The following is a 15,034-nucleotide window of genomic DNA, read 5'->3' on the forward strand; positions in this document are numbered from 1 at the left end:
TCCTCATTTTCAGTTTAGGAGTATTAGAAAGGATTTTTTCTTAATTCATAATGGGGGTGTTTCATATGAGGAAAGGAATAAAAATATATTCTATTGACTCTGAAAGACTTCCCCCTGATCTGAGGTGTTAGTCTATAAATTTTTCTGGACATGCATGAATAAAAGTATTTATTAATGCCAGTTTTTTTCTGCTTTGACCATTAAATTATTCCATTTTTAATGGTTTCTTAGAAGCAATAGATTGTCATTGAGACATATTTGAAATTCTGGATACAACTGAGAACCTCTTGTTTCTTGGCCTTAACCTTTAATCACAATCACCTCAATATGGAATTGCTGATTTTAAAAAACTTTAGGAAAAAAAAATTAAAAACACAGGGCACCCAGTAGGAAGCCAAAGGTAGAGTGACATAAAGACGGACGGGTTCTGCTACACATCAATCTTTTCTATTAAAGTAAAATACCAAAATATATTCAATTTGAATAACTCATAAATGTCGGACATCTGTAAACCTCTTTTTTCCTGTACATTCAAATGATTTTTACTTGGAAAATAATTGCAAATAATTTTTTTTTTTGCCTCAAAAAAGCCTTACTTTTCTAGAAAATCAGTTTTGGGTTTTTTTTTTTTTTTAGGAGAACATTTTTGTCTTGGACGTCAGGGAGGTCTGCAGCAAATGAAATAAAAGATTTCTGTTTTTTTATTCAACTGCAGTCAGTTGCCAGTTGCCATGAGAATTCGCTGCCTCTGGGAGGATGACTCTACCTGCACCTATGGAGCCTCCGCAGCAGCTGTCTGCTCAGCCTTCCACTCCCCGAGGCTTGTTATCATGCCACTGCGCGTGTCTGGACCCTCTGTAATGTGGACCTGCTGTCCACTAGGTAACAAACCAAGGCCTTCACAAATGCACGCTAGGGCTTGCAAATTCAAATTTCATCCTGGGGCTTCCCTGGTGGCACAGTGGTTAAGAATCCGCCTGCCAATGCAAGAGACATGGGTTCGAGCCCTGGTCCGGGAAGATCCCACATGCCATGGAGCAACTAAGCCCGTGCGCCACAACTACAGAGCCTATGCTCTAGAGCCCAAGAGCCACAACTACTGAGCCCGCGTGCCACAACTACTGAAGCCCGTGAGCCTACAGCCCGTGCTCGGCAACAAGAGAAGCCACCGCAATGAGAAGCCTGCGCACCACAATGAAGAGTAGCCCCCGCTTACCCGCACGCAGCAACGAAGACCCAACGCAGCCAAAAAATAAAATGTAAATAAAATCAATAAATTAAAAAAAATTTCATCCTGGTCTTAGACACAGCAAAGTTATTTTAACATCTAAGTGACACACGCTGGCCCACAAACACCAGGTTCTGGCTTTCGTTCTACTTTTGCAGTTAGACACACGTGGCCAAGATTTAAAGGTGGCAGGGGTTACAAGGTCAGATCCGCAGAGTTTTCAATCAAATGGATTTTATCACTTACCATGTCAAATGTAAGAAGGTCACAGAAGAAAGAGCAGATTAATACAGGCTTTCCTGTAGTTTTTAATACTGATTTACAAATGATCCCTAATCGTGAAAAGCTACTACCACCATCTCTGGATCCCACCAGCGTCTCTGTCACTAGCACCTGCAGTGCTGAAATCCCTCCAGGATTCTTTCCTCCTTACTCTGGGAGCTTTCCCTGCAAAATCATACCCACAGCTCCCAGTTCAGGTCAGCCTAAAAAAAAAATGCAGACGTTGCCACTGGGGCAATACACCTGGAAGAATTGTCCCCTTTTGTCCACAGGGAAAAGGGAAGTTCTGTTCTTTGTGTAATGTATTAGGTGAAAATGACAGGTGATAGCAGTATTATGGGAAGTCTTTAATGCGTTTGCATGCGGAGGTATAAACCAATATCCAAACAGACTTTGTGACAGAACGGACTTTCTCAGCCTCAACACTGTACACATTTGGGGCTGGATAATTCTTGGTTGGTGGGGGGAGTTGTCCTCTGCATTGTGAGATGTTTAGCAGCATCCCTGGCCCCTACTCGTTTGCTAGATGCTAGTAAAACTTCTCCTAGAATTAGGACAACCAAAAATGTCTCCAGACATTACCAAATGTCTGGGGAAGAGGGGAGAGAATCAACTCCAGCTGATAAATACATAATAGAGAAGATTTACTTTTTTTTAAGAAATTGCCTTCAGAAGACAATACGCATAAAGAACAAGCATTCCAAGCATTCTATGAGGAAGGCAACATTAGGCAGAATTTTAACCATCTCTAAATTTTGGTTAGGAAAGAAATAATTTATAGAGATTAATCCTTTAATGAGGAGGCAATATAATTTAGAAGGTTGGAGCACAGGCCTTGGAATCAGAGATCTAGATTGATTTACTAGCTGTGAACGTAATGTCTCTGTCCTTCAGTGTTTTTACCTATAATATGAGGATAGTTAGCAGCATCTCTCTATCCTTGGACATGCTTCAGGGTCTTCACTCATGCTGTTCCCTGTGCCCAGAACGGCTCCTTCTTTCTCTTGGCCTTTCACCCTCCAAGTCTCAGTTTAAATAATCCCTCCCCAGAAGGGCCTCTCTGTTTATCTACAGCTACGCTCTCCTGTGATTACCTATCATAGCACCACTTGCAGTACCGTATTTTGTAACTTTTTATGCTTCCCTCACTATTTTATAGTTTCATAATGTCCAGGATTATCTCTTTATTCAACACTGTCTTGAATATGGTGGCTGGCCCATAGTAGCGGCTCAACAAATAATGCTGTAGGAATGAATGAATGAATGAATACACAGAGTTTTTATAATTATGAATATCATCATCGTCATCATCATTGAGGATTTGTACTGATCTGACTTAATTCCTATTTTACAAAAACACTCACTTCGTTCTGTTAAATGTTAAGATCAAAATGTCACAATGAGTAAGACTGTATGAAACAATTACACTAGAATACCTGGTTGAGCATCTACAACAATGCCTGGGAAATTGTATAAAGCCTAAGCTTTGCAGACTTGCACAGAGTTGGGTGGCAACCTCCTGGGATATGTCCATACGTGTATGACCTAGAGGCTCTCATTCTCGGAGAGGGGGCTTCAGCAGCTCCCTCACTGTACCTTAGGGCTTCTGGATGCCGAGGGGTGGATGAGCACTGCTGGCTCAGCTGCTGTGCTGGACCCCTGGGTCAGCCACCTTTATAGACTCTGGCAGGAGGAACACTAGCTTTGTTTTTGATTCACTGGCAAACCAACATTTTGCTCTTAAAATCAAACCACTGTTGCAGTGTATTTGTTTTTTAAAAAAAGGAAATAATTTTTAGAAGAGCAAGGCAGAAACAGGGTTACTCTGCTTGGGACCATGTTGTTAAAATGCTCATGCTAACAAGAAAGGAAAATTTTTAACATACTCTTTTTCATACTCTGTCACAGAGAAAGAATGTTGAATTTAAAAAGAGATAAGTACTTATAACAATAAATTGACATTCAAGGTGGCCAACAGATCCTAAGAGCTATTTAATTCTAGCCAGCTACTTAAACTATGTCTGAGGTTTTGAAATAGCTCTCTGTGCTTTTTTGAATCATGGAAAATGGGAAGAAGAGTGAAACATCTGCAGATCTGAATCTGAGATTATGACAAATTCCGCAAACCGCTGACAAATGAGATTGATCTGCTCCCCCAGATAAGATATGTCATTAAAGGGATAGTGTGGGAAGGAGTCAGGATCAAGAGAAGCCAGTATGGGTTCAGACGAACCTCACATTGGGAATATTGGCAAACATTATGTATCTGGGCTTTGGCAAGGAGGCTTTGAGAAGGAGCCTCATGAGATATTTTTTAAAAGAAGGAGGAACATGGGATAAATGGTAGTTTAGTTAAGGCCGATTTCTTTGTGGGTGAATAATGCACAAAACATGACTATGTTAATCTGAAAGCATGTTTCTGGTGGCCACACACCAATGGACTCTGTCCTTAGCACTGTCCCCATGCAGCATTTCTAGCATCCTTAATGAAAATCTTTTGAGGTTGGCAAAATTTTTTTTTCTATTAAGAGCCAGATGGTAAATATTTTAGGCTTTGTGGGTCACATACAGTCTCCATTGTATCTTTTTAAAGAAAAAAAAACATGAAAAGAAGCTGCAACCATTCTTAGCCCGAGGGGTGTACAGAAACTGGTGACAATTCATATTTCCCCACGGCCCAAGTTTGCCAACCCGTGTTCTAGAGCTTATCAAACTTGAGGATGACATGAGAGAGAATGAATATTCTGCTTAATAGAATCAGGATCCATAAAAGTACCATGAGCCTCATGGCACGTGAGCACTGGAAGGGGCCTGAAACCTAGAGATCATCTGGTCAAGAAGCCCCTCCTCTATTCACAGGACAAACTGGGACAACCTGGGATTATGGGTTGGCAGAAATATATAGACATAAATGCATGGTTTTATACTTGAAATCCCAAACTCCCAATTATGTGAGCACAGAATAGGCATTTATGGCTTGACAGCTGAACCAGTGAAGAACAGCATTTTAGCCAAGAGTCAGTCAAATATGGGTCAAGAGTGGGGAGTGACTGCAAACTGCTCTATCCTAAACATGATCACACCACTCAACTTCTTGCCTTGGAGTGTTACATGAAGAGTCATCGCTGTAATATGTGAGGAAGCTGAAGAAATTGGAGGTATATAAGCCAGAGGATGCATGTAACGGGATTTTAGAAACTTCAGAGTCCAGTAAAGCTACACAAGTAGAGAAGGAGCTGGTTTGTGGTTTATAGGCCTGAACTGGGTACCCAGGAGGTCAGGGGGGAAAGAATCCTGAGTGGCAGCTAGCTGTTCACAGTGCCTGAGCTGCTGGGACGTGGAAATGGAACATATGCATGTGTTTAATTCTCCCTTTAAGTCATAGAGCATGAAACATTTAGTCAGTAGAAGAGACTGTCCATTTTTATTGGACTTGAAGCAACAGTCCAACATCTTAGGGCAAAAGGCAACTTGGGGAAAAAGGCTCTATCGTTATGACCGAACAACGTGCTTCCAGATGGAAGTGGGGAAATCCATCCTTATGCTGTGCTTAACTCTTGTTTCCCTCCTTTTCTCTGAGTCTGATTTTGCCCTCTGTAGACAAAACAGAGACTAAATCTATTCCTTTTTTATATACAGAACTCTTGAAATATCTAAATGCTCCCTAAATCTTTGCTGCTTCTGGAAACAGATCACTAATTCCTTCTACAGTTCATTAAATTTCACACATGCCATAGTTTTCAAATTCCTGCCACATCCTTCGAGAACAGATTAGAGTCTAAAAAATTCTTTTTATATGCATGTTCCATTTGTTCCTTTGGAGGCAGGGAAAGTATCATATGCCCTATCTATCTATCTATCTACCTACCTATGTACCTAGATAGATCTCCCTCTCTCCCTCCCTCCCTCCCTCCCTTCCTTCCTTCCTCTCTTTCAGGACAAGCCATCTGAACAAGATCCAGGAAATTGGCATAACATATGCAAGACATAGACCTAGAAAGTGGCAGGTCAGGGATTATAACCAAGCTTTTTGAGTTCTAAACCCATGCTTTCCCATTCTGTGTTAAAGGATGGATTCTTCTGTTAAAGGCAATATATTCTTAGTTAAAGGCTATACAGTGGAAAGGGACTTGCTTAGTGTGGTATGGTTTTGCAATATGGTAACAGAATTTTTAGCAGCATGTACCACAGGGTAAATTTGATAAATTCTCATGATTAGAAATAACGTAAGGAACAGGGTGAGGATACAAAATGACGGATATGAGAATCCTTTCTCTAGTTTGAAACTTTTAGGTTCTTTTACCCTCCATTCTTCTATTTCAACTCACCATGAAATTTTTAGAGCAACTCTCTAACCTATAATAACTTTAATCAAATAAACATAACTTCAGAAGTATTGAGTTCATGCTGTCCCAGAGCCTTTTTTACAGACCTGTATTTGAAGCTGGCATTGTGGGTGAGCAGTTGTCCTTTTCACATGTTCCCAGGATTGAAGCGAAAGTCATAGCAGAAACTGCATTGCTACCTGAGAACACACAATGGAGACATGGTATAGAGACAAATATGCAAGTGACAAGAAATGAGCAGACAAATTACACAGGCACATAAATAAAAGGTGCTATTACTCCAAATTAGCTGTGCTCCTAAAGTTTTTAGTTAAGTTAGTGTAGAATTCCGAACACACTTTTGCCTACTGAATCAATTTTATAAATAGAGAATAGGTTCATGGGCCAACCCACGAAAAGCCTTTTCTATCTTTCTAAAGTGGCTGAGATAAACTACTAATAATACTGCAGGTCCTAACCACCATGTGTAACAATGTTCCCATGGCCAGATGCATTCAGGGCTCTGGCTTGGAAATGCCAGAAACATGTTCCCCCCGTGTAGCTGGTAACCCTGAGCTCTCAGCCACTGGTGCCCATGGCTGAGGTACAGCAAGCAGGAGGTGGCATCTCTTAACAGTGAACGGTGGGTTCCCGGGAAGAGGACATCAAACATCTCAGGGAAGCAAGAATCGTCTGCCAGATCCCTGTTCAGAATCTTGCCTTCCTTAGTCCCCAAGGATCCATCTTTACCCCCTATCTCCCCGGCCCCGATAGAAAAGAAAATAGTAACCTTCTTATCTGTGTAAAACAAGTTTCATATGACAAATTTTGTTGTTAGTAACAAACACAACATGAAGAGTTTCGTTCCTCTCAAACCTGTTTTTCACACGGAGCCACCAAGGAAAGTCCAGAAGGTGGAGGGAGAGGATTAAGTTCATTTTTATAGACGGAAGAAATATTCAAGTGCATTTCAGGGCAGCACCCACCAAGGTTGGCCTGATTGTTTGATGAGGTGAAGGCAGAAGTGGGGAATGGTGGCTGGAGTTTGGACGTGTGATGAAGAGAGAGACCAGGCCTGGAGGTGCCACCAACACAAGCCCTGGAGCTGAGAGAGCTCGGGTCCCCAAGGAAGAGAAGCCACAAACTTTACCTCCCCGCACCCTGACTGGGGCAGCATGGCAGAAAGGACGGGTCTATCACGGGGTAGAGTGAGCGTCACGTGGTCAGAGGGGTGGGGTTCCTGAGTGTTCCCCAGGAGCCATTCCCTTAATTAATATTTACTGACTTCGTGCTAGGCTCTGAGGACCCGGAGTCAGGGCCTTGGAGAACCCACAATCGATTAGAAAATACAGAGAGGTACAGACATAATTATAGTTGAATGGAGGGAGTGGGGTACACGTAAAGTGAGGTAGTGCGTTCAGAGAGGGAGAGGTGAATTCTAGAAAGGAAAAAACACAGGTTTTTGGAGAAGGATCCATCTAGAGGAGACAGGATTTACACACAGGAAGATGAGGTAGAGGGTAAAGGGGGCAATTCCAGGTACAATCCTATGACAAAAGGTACAGAGGCCAGCAAGGGCACAGACAAGGCAGAGCTTCTAGGCTAATGATTTTAAACCAAGCATCCCACAGCCAGCCCAGGGCCCAGCAAAGTTTTCAAACCCGTAAGACACAGAATCAGAACTGTGGTAGGAATGAGTGACTTGCACAAGCAGAAGAGAGGCTGAGCATTGGGGGGCGGGGGGGGGGAGAACCACCTGGGAAGTTTCTGCCGTTTTCTGGGGAGAGGAAATGAGGGTAGAAACAGGAGGGCAGCACTAAGGATGGGGAATAGGGGGCAGTGGGAGAGACACTGGAACCTCCGCTTGTCAACACTACCTTCCCGCCAACTCCTTGGGCTTGTCTAAGACATGGATTCACCTGAACACCGTCAAGCGCAGGCTCCTGCATCTACAGAGTCAGATTCCACTGGTGTCAGAGGTGGGATATGCATTGTCCTAAACTCCCAAGGCCATTTGCAAATTATTGGTCCTCTGCTGTCATAACCACCTGTGGTGCACCTGCCACTCAGCTCTAGAACCTCACCCTCCTCTCTTTGTTCACTGATTTCTTCACATTCACTGAAGAACTGTGTACTTCTACATTCCCCATTTCACTTGCTTCCTAGATGTGTTATGCTTGATAATTTCACTCAACTTTGGGAGAAAATAGTTTTCAGTAATTGAAAGAATAAACTTTATGCTACATATCCACAGACATAATATATAGTATTAGGAATTAAATTTAAAATGTTACGAAAATATGAGTGCTTCTTCCAGGGCATGGTACCACATACACTCTCTATGAAACAAAAACTCTCAGTCTATGAAGAATCAAGAGTTTAACTTTGTTAGCTGTCCTTGTATGCCAGATTTTTATAGTATTTACAAATGCTTTCTCTTGTTTAACAACTTTTTATATAAATATGTATAAATATTTTTAGTGAAGATCTTGACATTTTAGTCTTCGTGCTTCCTATTTTGTAAAAGATAGGAAAGAAGACTTTTTTATATTTCTAAAGAAAATATATTCATAATATAATGACGCTAACTTACTTTTTTTTTATTGGAGTATAGTTGCTTTACAATATTGTGTTAGTTTATCCTGTACAGCAAAGTGAATCAGCTATAGGTACACATATATCCCCTCTTTTTTGGATCTCCTTCTCATTTAGGTCACCACAGAGCACGGGGTTGAGTTCCCTGTGCTATACAGTAGGTTCTCATTAGTTATCTATTTTATACATAGTATCAGTAGTATATATATGTCAATCCCAATCTCCCAATTCATCCCCCACCCCCGTCCCCCTTGGTATCCATACGTTTGTTCTCGACATCTCTGTCTCTATTTCTGCTTTGTAAATAAGATTACCTGTACCAATTTTTTCAGATTCCACATATATGCATTAATATACAATATTTGTTTTTCTCTTTCTGACCTACTTCACTCTGTATGACAGTCTCTAGGTCCATCTATATCTCTACAAATGACCCCATTTCATTCCTTTTTATGGCTAAGTAATATTCTGTTGTTATGTATGTACCACATCTTCTTTATCCATTCCTCTGGACACTAACTTTTTAAACAACACAATTAAAATTATTTACTACAAGATTCATAAAACAATAATGACTGTACACGTTTGATTCAGAAACTGTGATGCTTCAGTGTCAGACTCACTCTGTACTGAATAACTCAATGTGATCATGCCTAGTAAATAATTAAGACAAAGAATTTTGAGAACAGATAGTTTATGATTCACAGATAGTTTAGTACAAGTGGAGTTTTGGGGGTATTTACATACATGAGCTTTTCCTCCAAATATTTACACCTAAAAAACTCTAGAAAAAGTAACATTTAAGGGAGAAAAAGAAAGGCCATAGCAGAAAATATACCATGTGTCTGTGAATAAAGACTACTACCTAGGTCTGAAATTCAGTCTCAAGTTTAATAACTTTCAATCTATGTATATGATGTTTCTATTCCATGCCTTGATTACTTAGACTAAATAATAGATCTAAATGCCACTTAATTATCCCATATTCTAAAAGCACCACTAATTAAATCCTACTTTTAAATTTGATGGTTTGAAGAAAGAGAGAGTCATTTTGTGGTTTCCCTTCTCTGCAACCCATAGGCAGTGGAATCACCCAGAGAAACTATCAGCAAAGTGCAGAACTGCGATGTCCATCCAGCAACACAGGAGAGGAGGAAAGAGACTTAAGAACAAAATTTAACCAAAACAACAAAATGTAGGAAAGGGGGAAATAAGAAACCATTAGGGAGCATAATAAATAAAAAGTCCAAAGTAAGATGGAAAGAATCACCCCTCATACCACAAGAATCACAGCGAGTATAAATGGGTGATGTCTAACCAGTCAGACAATAAAAATAAATATCATACAGAAATTCTGACAGCCACATATTCACGGACAGAGTCCCTTAATGAAAATATTTTGAGCATTTTTCTATAGCAAATTTTCTGACTATCTGATGGTTTCCAAATCAAAGCATTTATGCTTTTCAACTATTCAAGTATAATATAATGCACTGTGAGCAAACATGTATGAAATAATGGTTGTGAATGATGCTGGAAGTTCTTGGGGGAGACATCCCCTAAGAGAAAGAATCCCAAAGCTATTACTCTGCACTAAAATTGTCAACTGTCCCCGGGAGTACAGTCAACACTGTTGAAACTTCTGCACTGAGACTGAGCTCAGGTGACGTTTCTTGTATGAAGATTTCCCTATGCACACTGTCAGCTAACATACAGCGTAGGGGTATTTCACACTCATGAGCTCTTAGTGAACAAGAAAATGTTTTCAAAGGAATGAAAGAAAACATTGCCTCCATCATCATTCATCTGTGATCCTCTTAGCAAGCGATGTACCAGTCAGAGCCGCCATCAGAGCAAGCTCATTTAGTGGTAACAGCAATACCTGTAAGGGGAGTTCTGTTTTTCAGCCTATCCACCTCCATAGTGAAGTCATCCTTCAGAAAAAGGAATCCAATAATGGAAAACAGGTAGACAAGGATGAGGGCGAGGACTGCAGTTAGAATAATGGAGCGGCCATTCCGTGTGACACTTTTTATGACATTGAGCAGAGTCTCTTCTCTATATACTAAATCAAAAAGCTACAAAACCAAAGAGAACAAAAACAAGGAAAAAATGCAATGAAGCAAAGGGTGAATAAATACAAAGGTAATCACAAATACAAATGCAGGCCATTTTAGTTTATCTGTGAGAGAATAACAGTATAAATAACAACTTAAAAATGAACCAAAATATGTATTTCTTCTCCAGTTTGAATGTGTTAATAAACTGCTTTTCAATAAAGATAATTCTAACACAATATATAATGTGCATCTGTTGGTTTCATAACCAATGTAATATCAATTTTTTAAGACATGGTAATAGCATAGCTTCAAATTTGAATTTAGAAAAATTGTAATATGATACATAACCAACTTAGCTACTTATTCCCTATTTTTAGTCTTTCTGATATTCTGTAGTTGCTTCTAGAATATGTAAAATGGCTAACATGAGAATGCTGAATTAGGGAACTAAGTGATGAATAATTGAAGGATTCATTCAACGGTTGTTTAACATAGGGATGAGAGGTGAAATGACATGAATTCAATTTTATGAGCCCACTAAAATAGAAAAGGTATGAAATTTAAAATATTTGAGAAATGCAGACATCTTTCTTACTAAACAGGTAGATCGAGGGCAAAACCTATTACTTTAGTATATACTTTTGGGAACAGAAGTATTAACAGAATTATAATTCACAAGTGTTAATTCACTTCCTCTATGAATAATGGGTTATTATCCATTTTGTGTTTAGTAGTAGACAATCCATATGCACTAGTCAAGAACCTAGGTATATGTTTGCTATCTGCAGTCAACTTTAAGAACAATTTTATTTATTGCTATATTTAAAGTTGAAATTATACATTCGCAACTACATGTTTCATTATTAAAAGTTGGTTAAAAGCAATATTAACATTTACTTTAATGAAGGCGTAAGTATCAGTTTGGAACTGAATAGTATTTTTGATATTGGAATAACTGGGGTTTGTTTTCTGCTATCTATGGGGAGTGATTAAAATTTCTGAGCTGTTTGAAATGATTAATACCAGTGTCGTTCATCCCTTCAGAAACACCAGGGCCTTGTACTCTGTTTTTCAGAGTTTTGAGGCTTATACAGTTACTTTCCAATTTAACTATAGTCTTGCAAATAATTGCTGTAAATATATTAACTTGTTTGCTCACCTTAGGACACTGATGTTTTTTGATGGTCAAACACAAAAACATATGTTTAACTATTTTGCTATCTGTTTATCTCCTGGAGGGAGATACAACCTTTAGAAACAAAGTCCTTATTCTTCCTTAAAGACAAGTTAAGTAACACAAGTTCAGCTTCCAAATTACTGACCTGGCTTATTTAACTTACTTATTTAAGCATTTAGTTGACAGAAAGGAGATTTTCCTTCAGCTGAACAGTGGCTTAAAGAAAAGGTCTGGAAATGGTTCCAGATCATTTCTGGATAGTTTATGAAAGTTTATAGTTTTCAGAAGCCCATAGGATACTTGCTGAAAATGCATATTCCTGGGCCCTATTCCATACCCATGGAATCAGAATCTTGAGAATGCAAAGGTATTGATGTTGGACAGGTGAACGGTTCCTTCCGTTTATTTCTCAAAGGAAAATCTAGAGTGTGGTTTCTATTACTGGTTAAAGGATTGGCGTTTGTGGACACAACTGGGAATGCAAATTCACATATTTTTTAAAACATAAAAATATTTAAAAAATACATTTAAATACCATTTTGACATTATGTCCATTAAAATTTTCTTCTAGTCCTCTAAACATGAAAATGGAATATATCCTCAACCCAATGAAAACAAATTAGCATAAGTGTTGTATGATTTGAAAAAGATGAGAGAAAAATGCAACTGGAAATTAAGGCTAACATAAATTAAAAGTACCATTACTATTAATAACTCATACAATAATTCAGATACACCTTTATTTTGTCAAAAACCTTTCCTTAAATAACAAAGATTTACATATATCATTTCACATGTTTTTCATATTATCTCTTTAATGGGTCTTGATATTACTAGTCTCATATTACCCCTATCCATTTTATAGACAAGGAGATTGAAGCACAAAAACATTATAATAAATATTACATATTACAGTCAGGGAAAAGTGCTGGGTATAATAGACCTTTACCTATCATAGGCAGACTTTAAAAAATGCAAATTTTGTGGTGAATTAGAGCAAAGAAGGAATTCAGTAGGATCCTTGGATCAGAAAAAAAGTCTACTTTTGATGGCTGAATACTAATCTAACTTAACTGGCTGAATACTAATCTAACTTAGCTGCCTGGAAGATAATTTTGTATCCTTATGTTGATAAGGGACAAATCCACTCTTCACTGTGGCTCTTTCAAGTGTTTTAGGGTAAACAGGAAGTTAGCTTCTTACTTAATCTTCCTACATGGGTGAGCTAGGTCACAGGGAAGCAGGAGGCAATGAATTTGCCCCTCATGACCCAAGCAAGCCAGGTCAGCATAATGTTTTTTAGATCTTCAGCTTGTTTTCAGGTATTATTTTATTGGGTAGTGTTCTCCTCTGCATACCAACCATGAGCTGAAGATATAAATAAATTGTTCCTCTGGCATCATGATGCTAACCTGGTAATGCTCTAAGTTTCAAAACATTACCATATACTTGTACTGACTCCTCTCCTTGTTTATGGCTATAGAACATATATATAGCAAGGAAAACTGATAACCAGCAAAAAAACAAAACCAAAACCAAAATGCAACTTTAGAAGAAATCTAAAAATCCACTTAATTAATAGATATATGTAAATAAGCTTAACAACAATGACATATTAAATCTAAAACTATAAGACTGCCCTTAAAACAACTCATCATCTTTTTGCTAAGTTGGCTTTCCGCCTCATTTTATTTATATGCCATTCTAAAGATACACAAAATATTTGCTGTTATACATAAATGCAATGAATTCAGTACCAAGAAAGTATATCCCTTTTCTTGTTGAAGAATCTCTAAGGGAAATATGACTTGGCTGAAACCCAAAGCAGCCTGCTATACAAAGCCTGGGTCAAGAGGTGGGTCTCAGAGAGAAAATAAAGAATTGCACCACCTATGTCGTTTCTCAGAGAAAAAGACTAAAAATAATAATAATGCATGATTTTCCTAGGCAAGTCTAAAAATAACATAATTTGTCCTAAATGCCAGACTCTGCTTAAAAAAAAAAAATCAAAGGAAGAAGCATAAGAAGCAGCAGCACTATGTATTTTTTTCAGCAGTGACTATCCACATAGAGATGTACTCACCAGGAAGCTATAGAAGAATTCGTGGACAAAGAGGCCCAGCATGCATACCAGGACATATGTTACATGGTAGAGAAAGGCCATATCCAGGATGACCGCTCGGTATCCTCGGGTGAAGGTGCCACGATTTCCAACAAAACTCACCAGAAATACTATTTTATTACAAAGCTAAAGGGAGGAAAAGATTCGATTTTACTGTCTTATTTGTTCTGAAACTCACAAAAACAGCATGTCATTGACAAAACCTATTATTCACAAAGTCTGTGGTTTTCTTTTATGATTTCTCATTTTGTAATTTTTCAGCACTGCTTACAAATCTGCATGTAAACACCATACAGACAAACCCTGTATTCTTTGCAGTTCCAGGAAAAGAGAGGAAGAGTGATTAAGAGCCCCAGTTCTGCAATCAAGACAGACGTGAATTTAAATCTTAGTTTCCCCACTACTATTATCTTACCTAGGCCATGCAACTGTAGGCCTTGGTTGTTTCTTCTCAAAAATTGGAATAAAGGAATTCCCACCTCATAGAACTCTTCAAGGAATTAAATAATTCATAATGCATATGAAGCCCTTAGTACAATGACTCTTGAAATATTACTCATTATATTTTCCATATTAAAAGTAATAATGCAATGTTTTTATTATTATACTATAAATGAAATAGAAAAATATATTTTCAGAAAACATCCAGAGATTTGTCCTTGATTTTTTTATCCTGGACTTTCTCTACTGAATATTATTTTAAACAAGTAGGCCATTTAAAATTATTTTTGTATTTAATTTACTCTACATTCATAAAAATATAAATATATTTCTCTACCTAGATTAAAATAAATATAATACTTGCATGTTTCTTCTAAGTTCTATGCATGGTAACTATTCAGTAAATGTTTTGGAGTGTTTATTATGCTTGGTACCATGCAGAGCAGGGGTCCCCAACCCCCAGGCTGTGGACTGCTACCAGTCTGCAGACTGTTAGGAACCGGGTGGCACAGCAGGAGGTGAGCGGCAGGCCAGCGAGGGAAGCTTCATCTGCCGCTCCCCATTGCTCCCCACCACTCCCATTACCGCCTGAACCATTCCCTGCAACCCTGGTCTGTGGAAAAAGTGTCTTCCACAAAACCGGTCCCTGGTGCCAAAAAGGTTGGGGACCGCTGATGTAGAGTATTCAAATTAAAAATACATTTAAATAGAGAAATTTAAGGTTAAGTACAGACATTTAAATACAGAATACAGAAATTTATACTGAGGTTCTTTGGCAACGGTACCATATTTGTTTTTATATGT

General features: G+C 38.6%; 1 protein-coding gene across 1 annotated transcript in view; it reads right to left on the minus strand.

Moving 5' to 3' along the window:
- Positions 1-15,034, minus strand: part of ITPR2 (inositol 1,4,5-trisphosphate receptor type 2) — a 534,949-nt gene that overhangs the window by 72,085 nt on the left and 447,830 nt on the right. The window contains exons 50-52 of the mRNA XM_081250074.1: positions 13,751-13,915; positions 10,313-10,508; positions 5,943-6,035 (exon numbers count right to left, since the gene is read on the minus strand). Of these exons, the coding sequence (XP_081106200.1) occupies positions 5,943-6,035; positions 10,313-10,508; positions 13,751-13,915 (454 nt within the window). The remainder of the gene's footprint in view (positions 1-5,942; positions 6,036-10,312; positions 10,509-13,750; positions 13,916-15,034) is intronic.

This window comes from Mesoplodon bidens (genome assembly GCF_964165515.1).
Source record: "Mesoplodon bidens genome assembly, chromosome: 11".
Lineage (NCBI taxonomy): Eukaryota > Metazoa > Chordata > Mammalia > Artiodactyla > Ziphiidae > Mesoplodon > Mesoplodon bidens.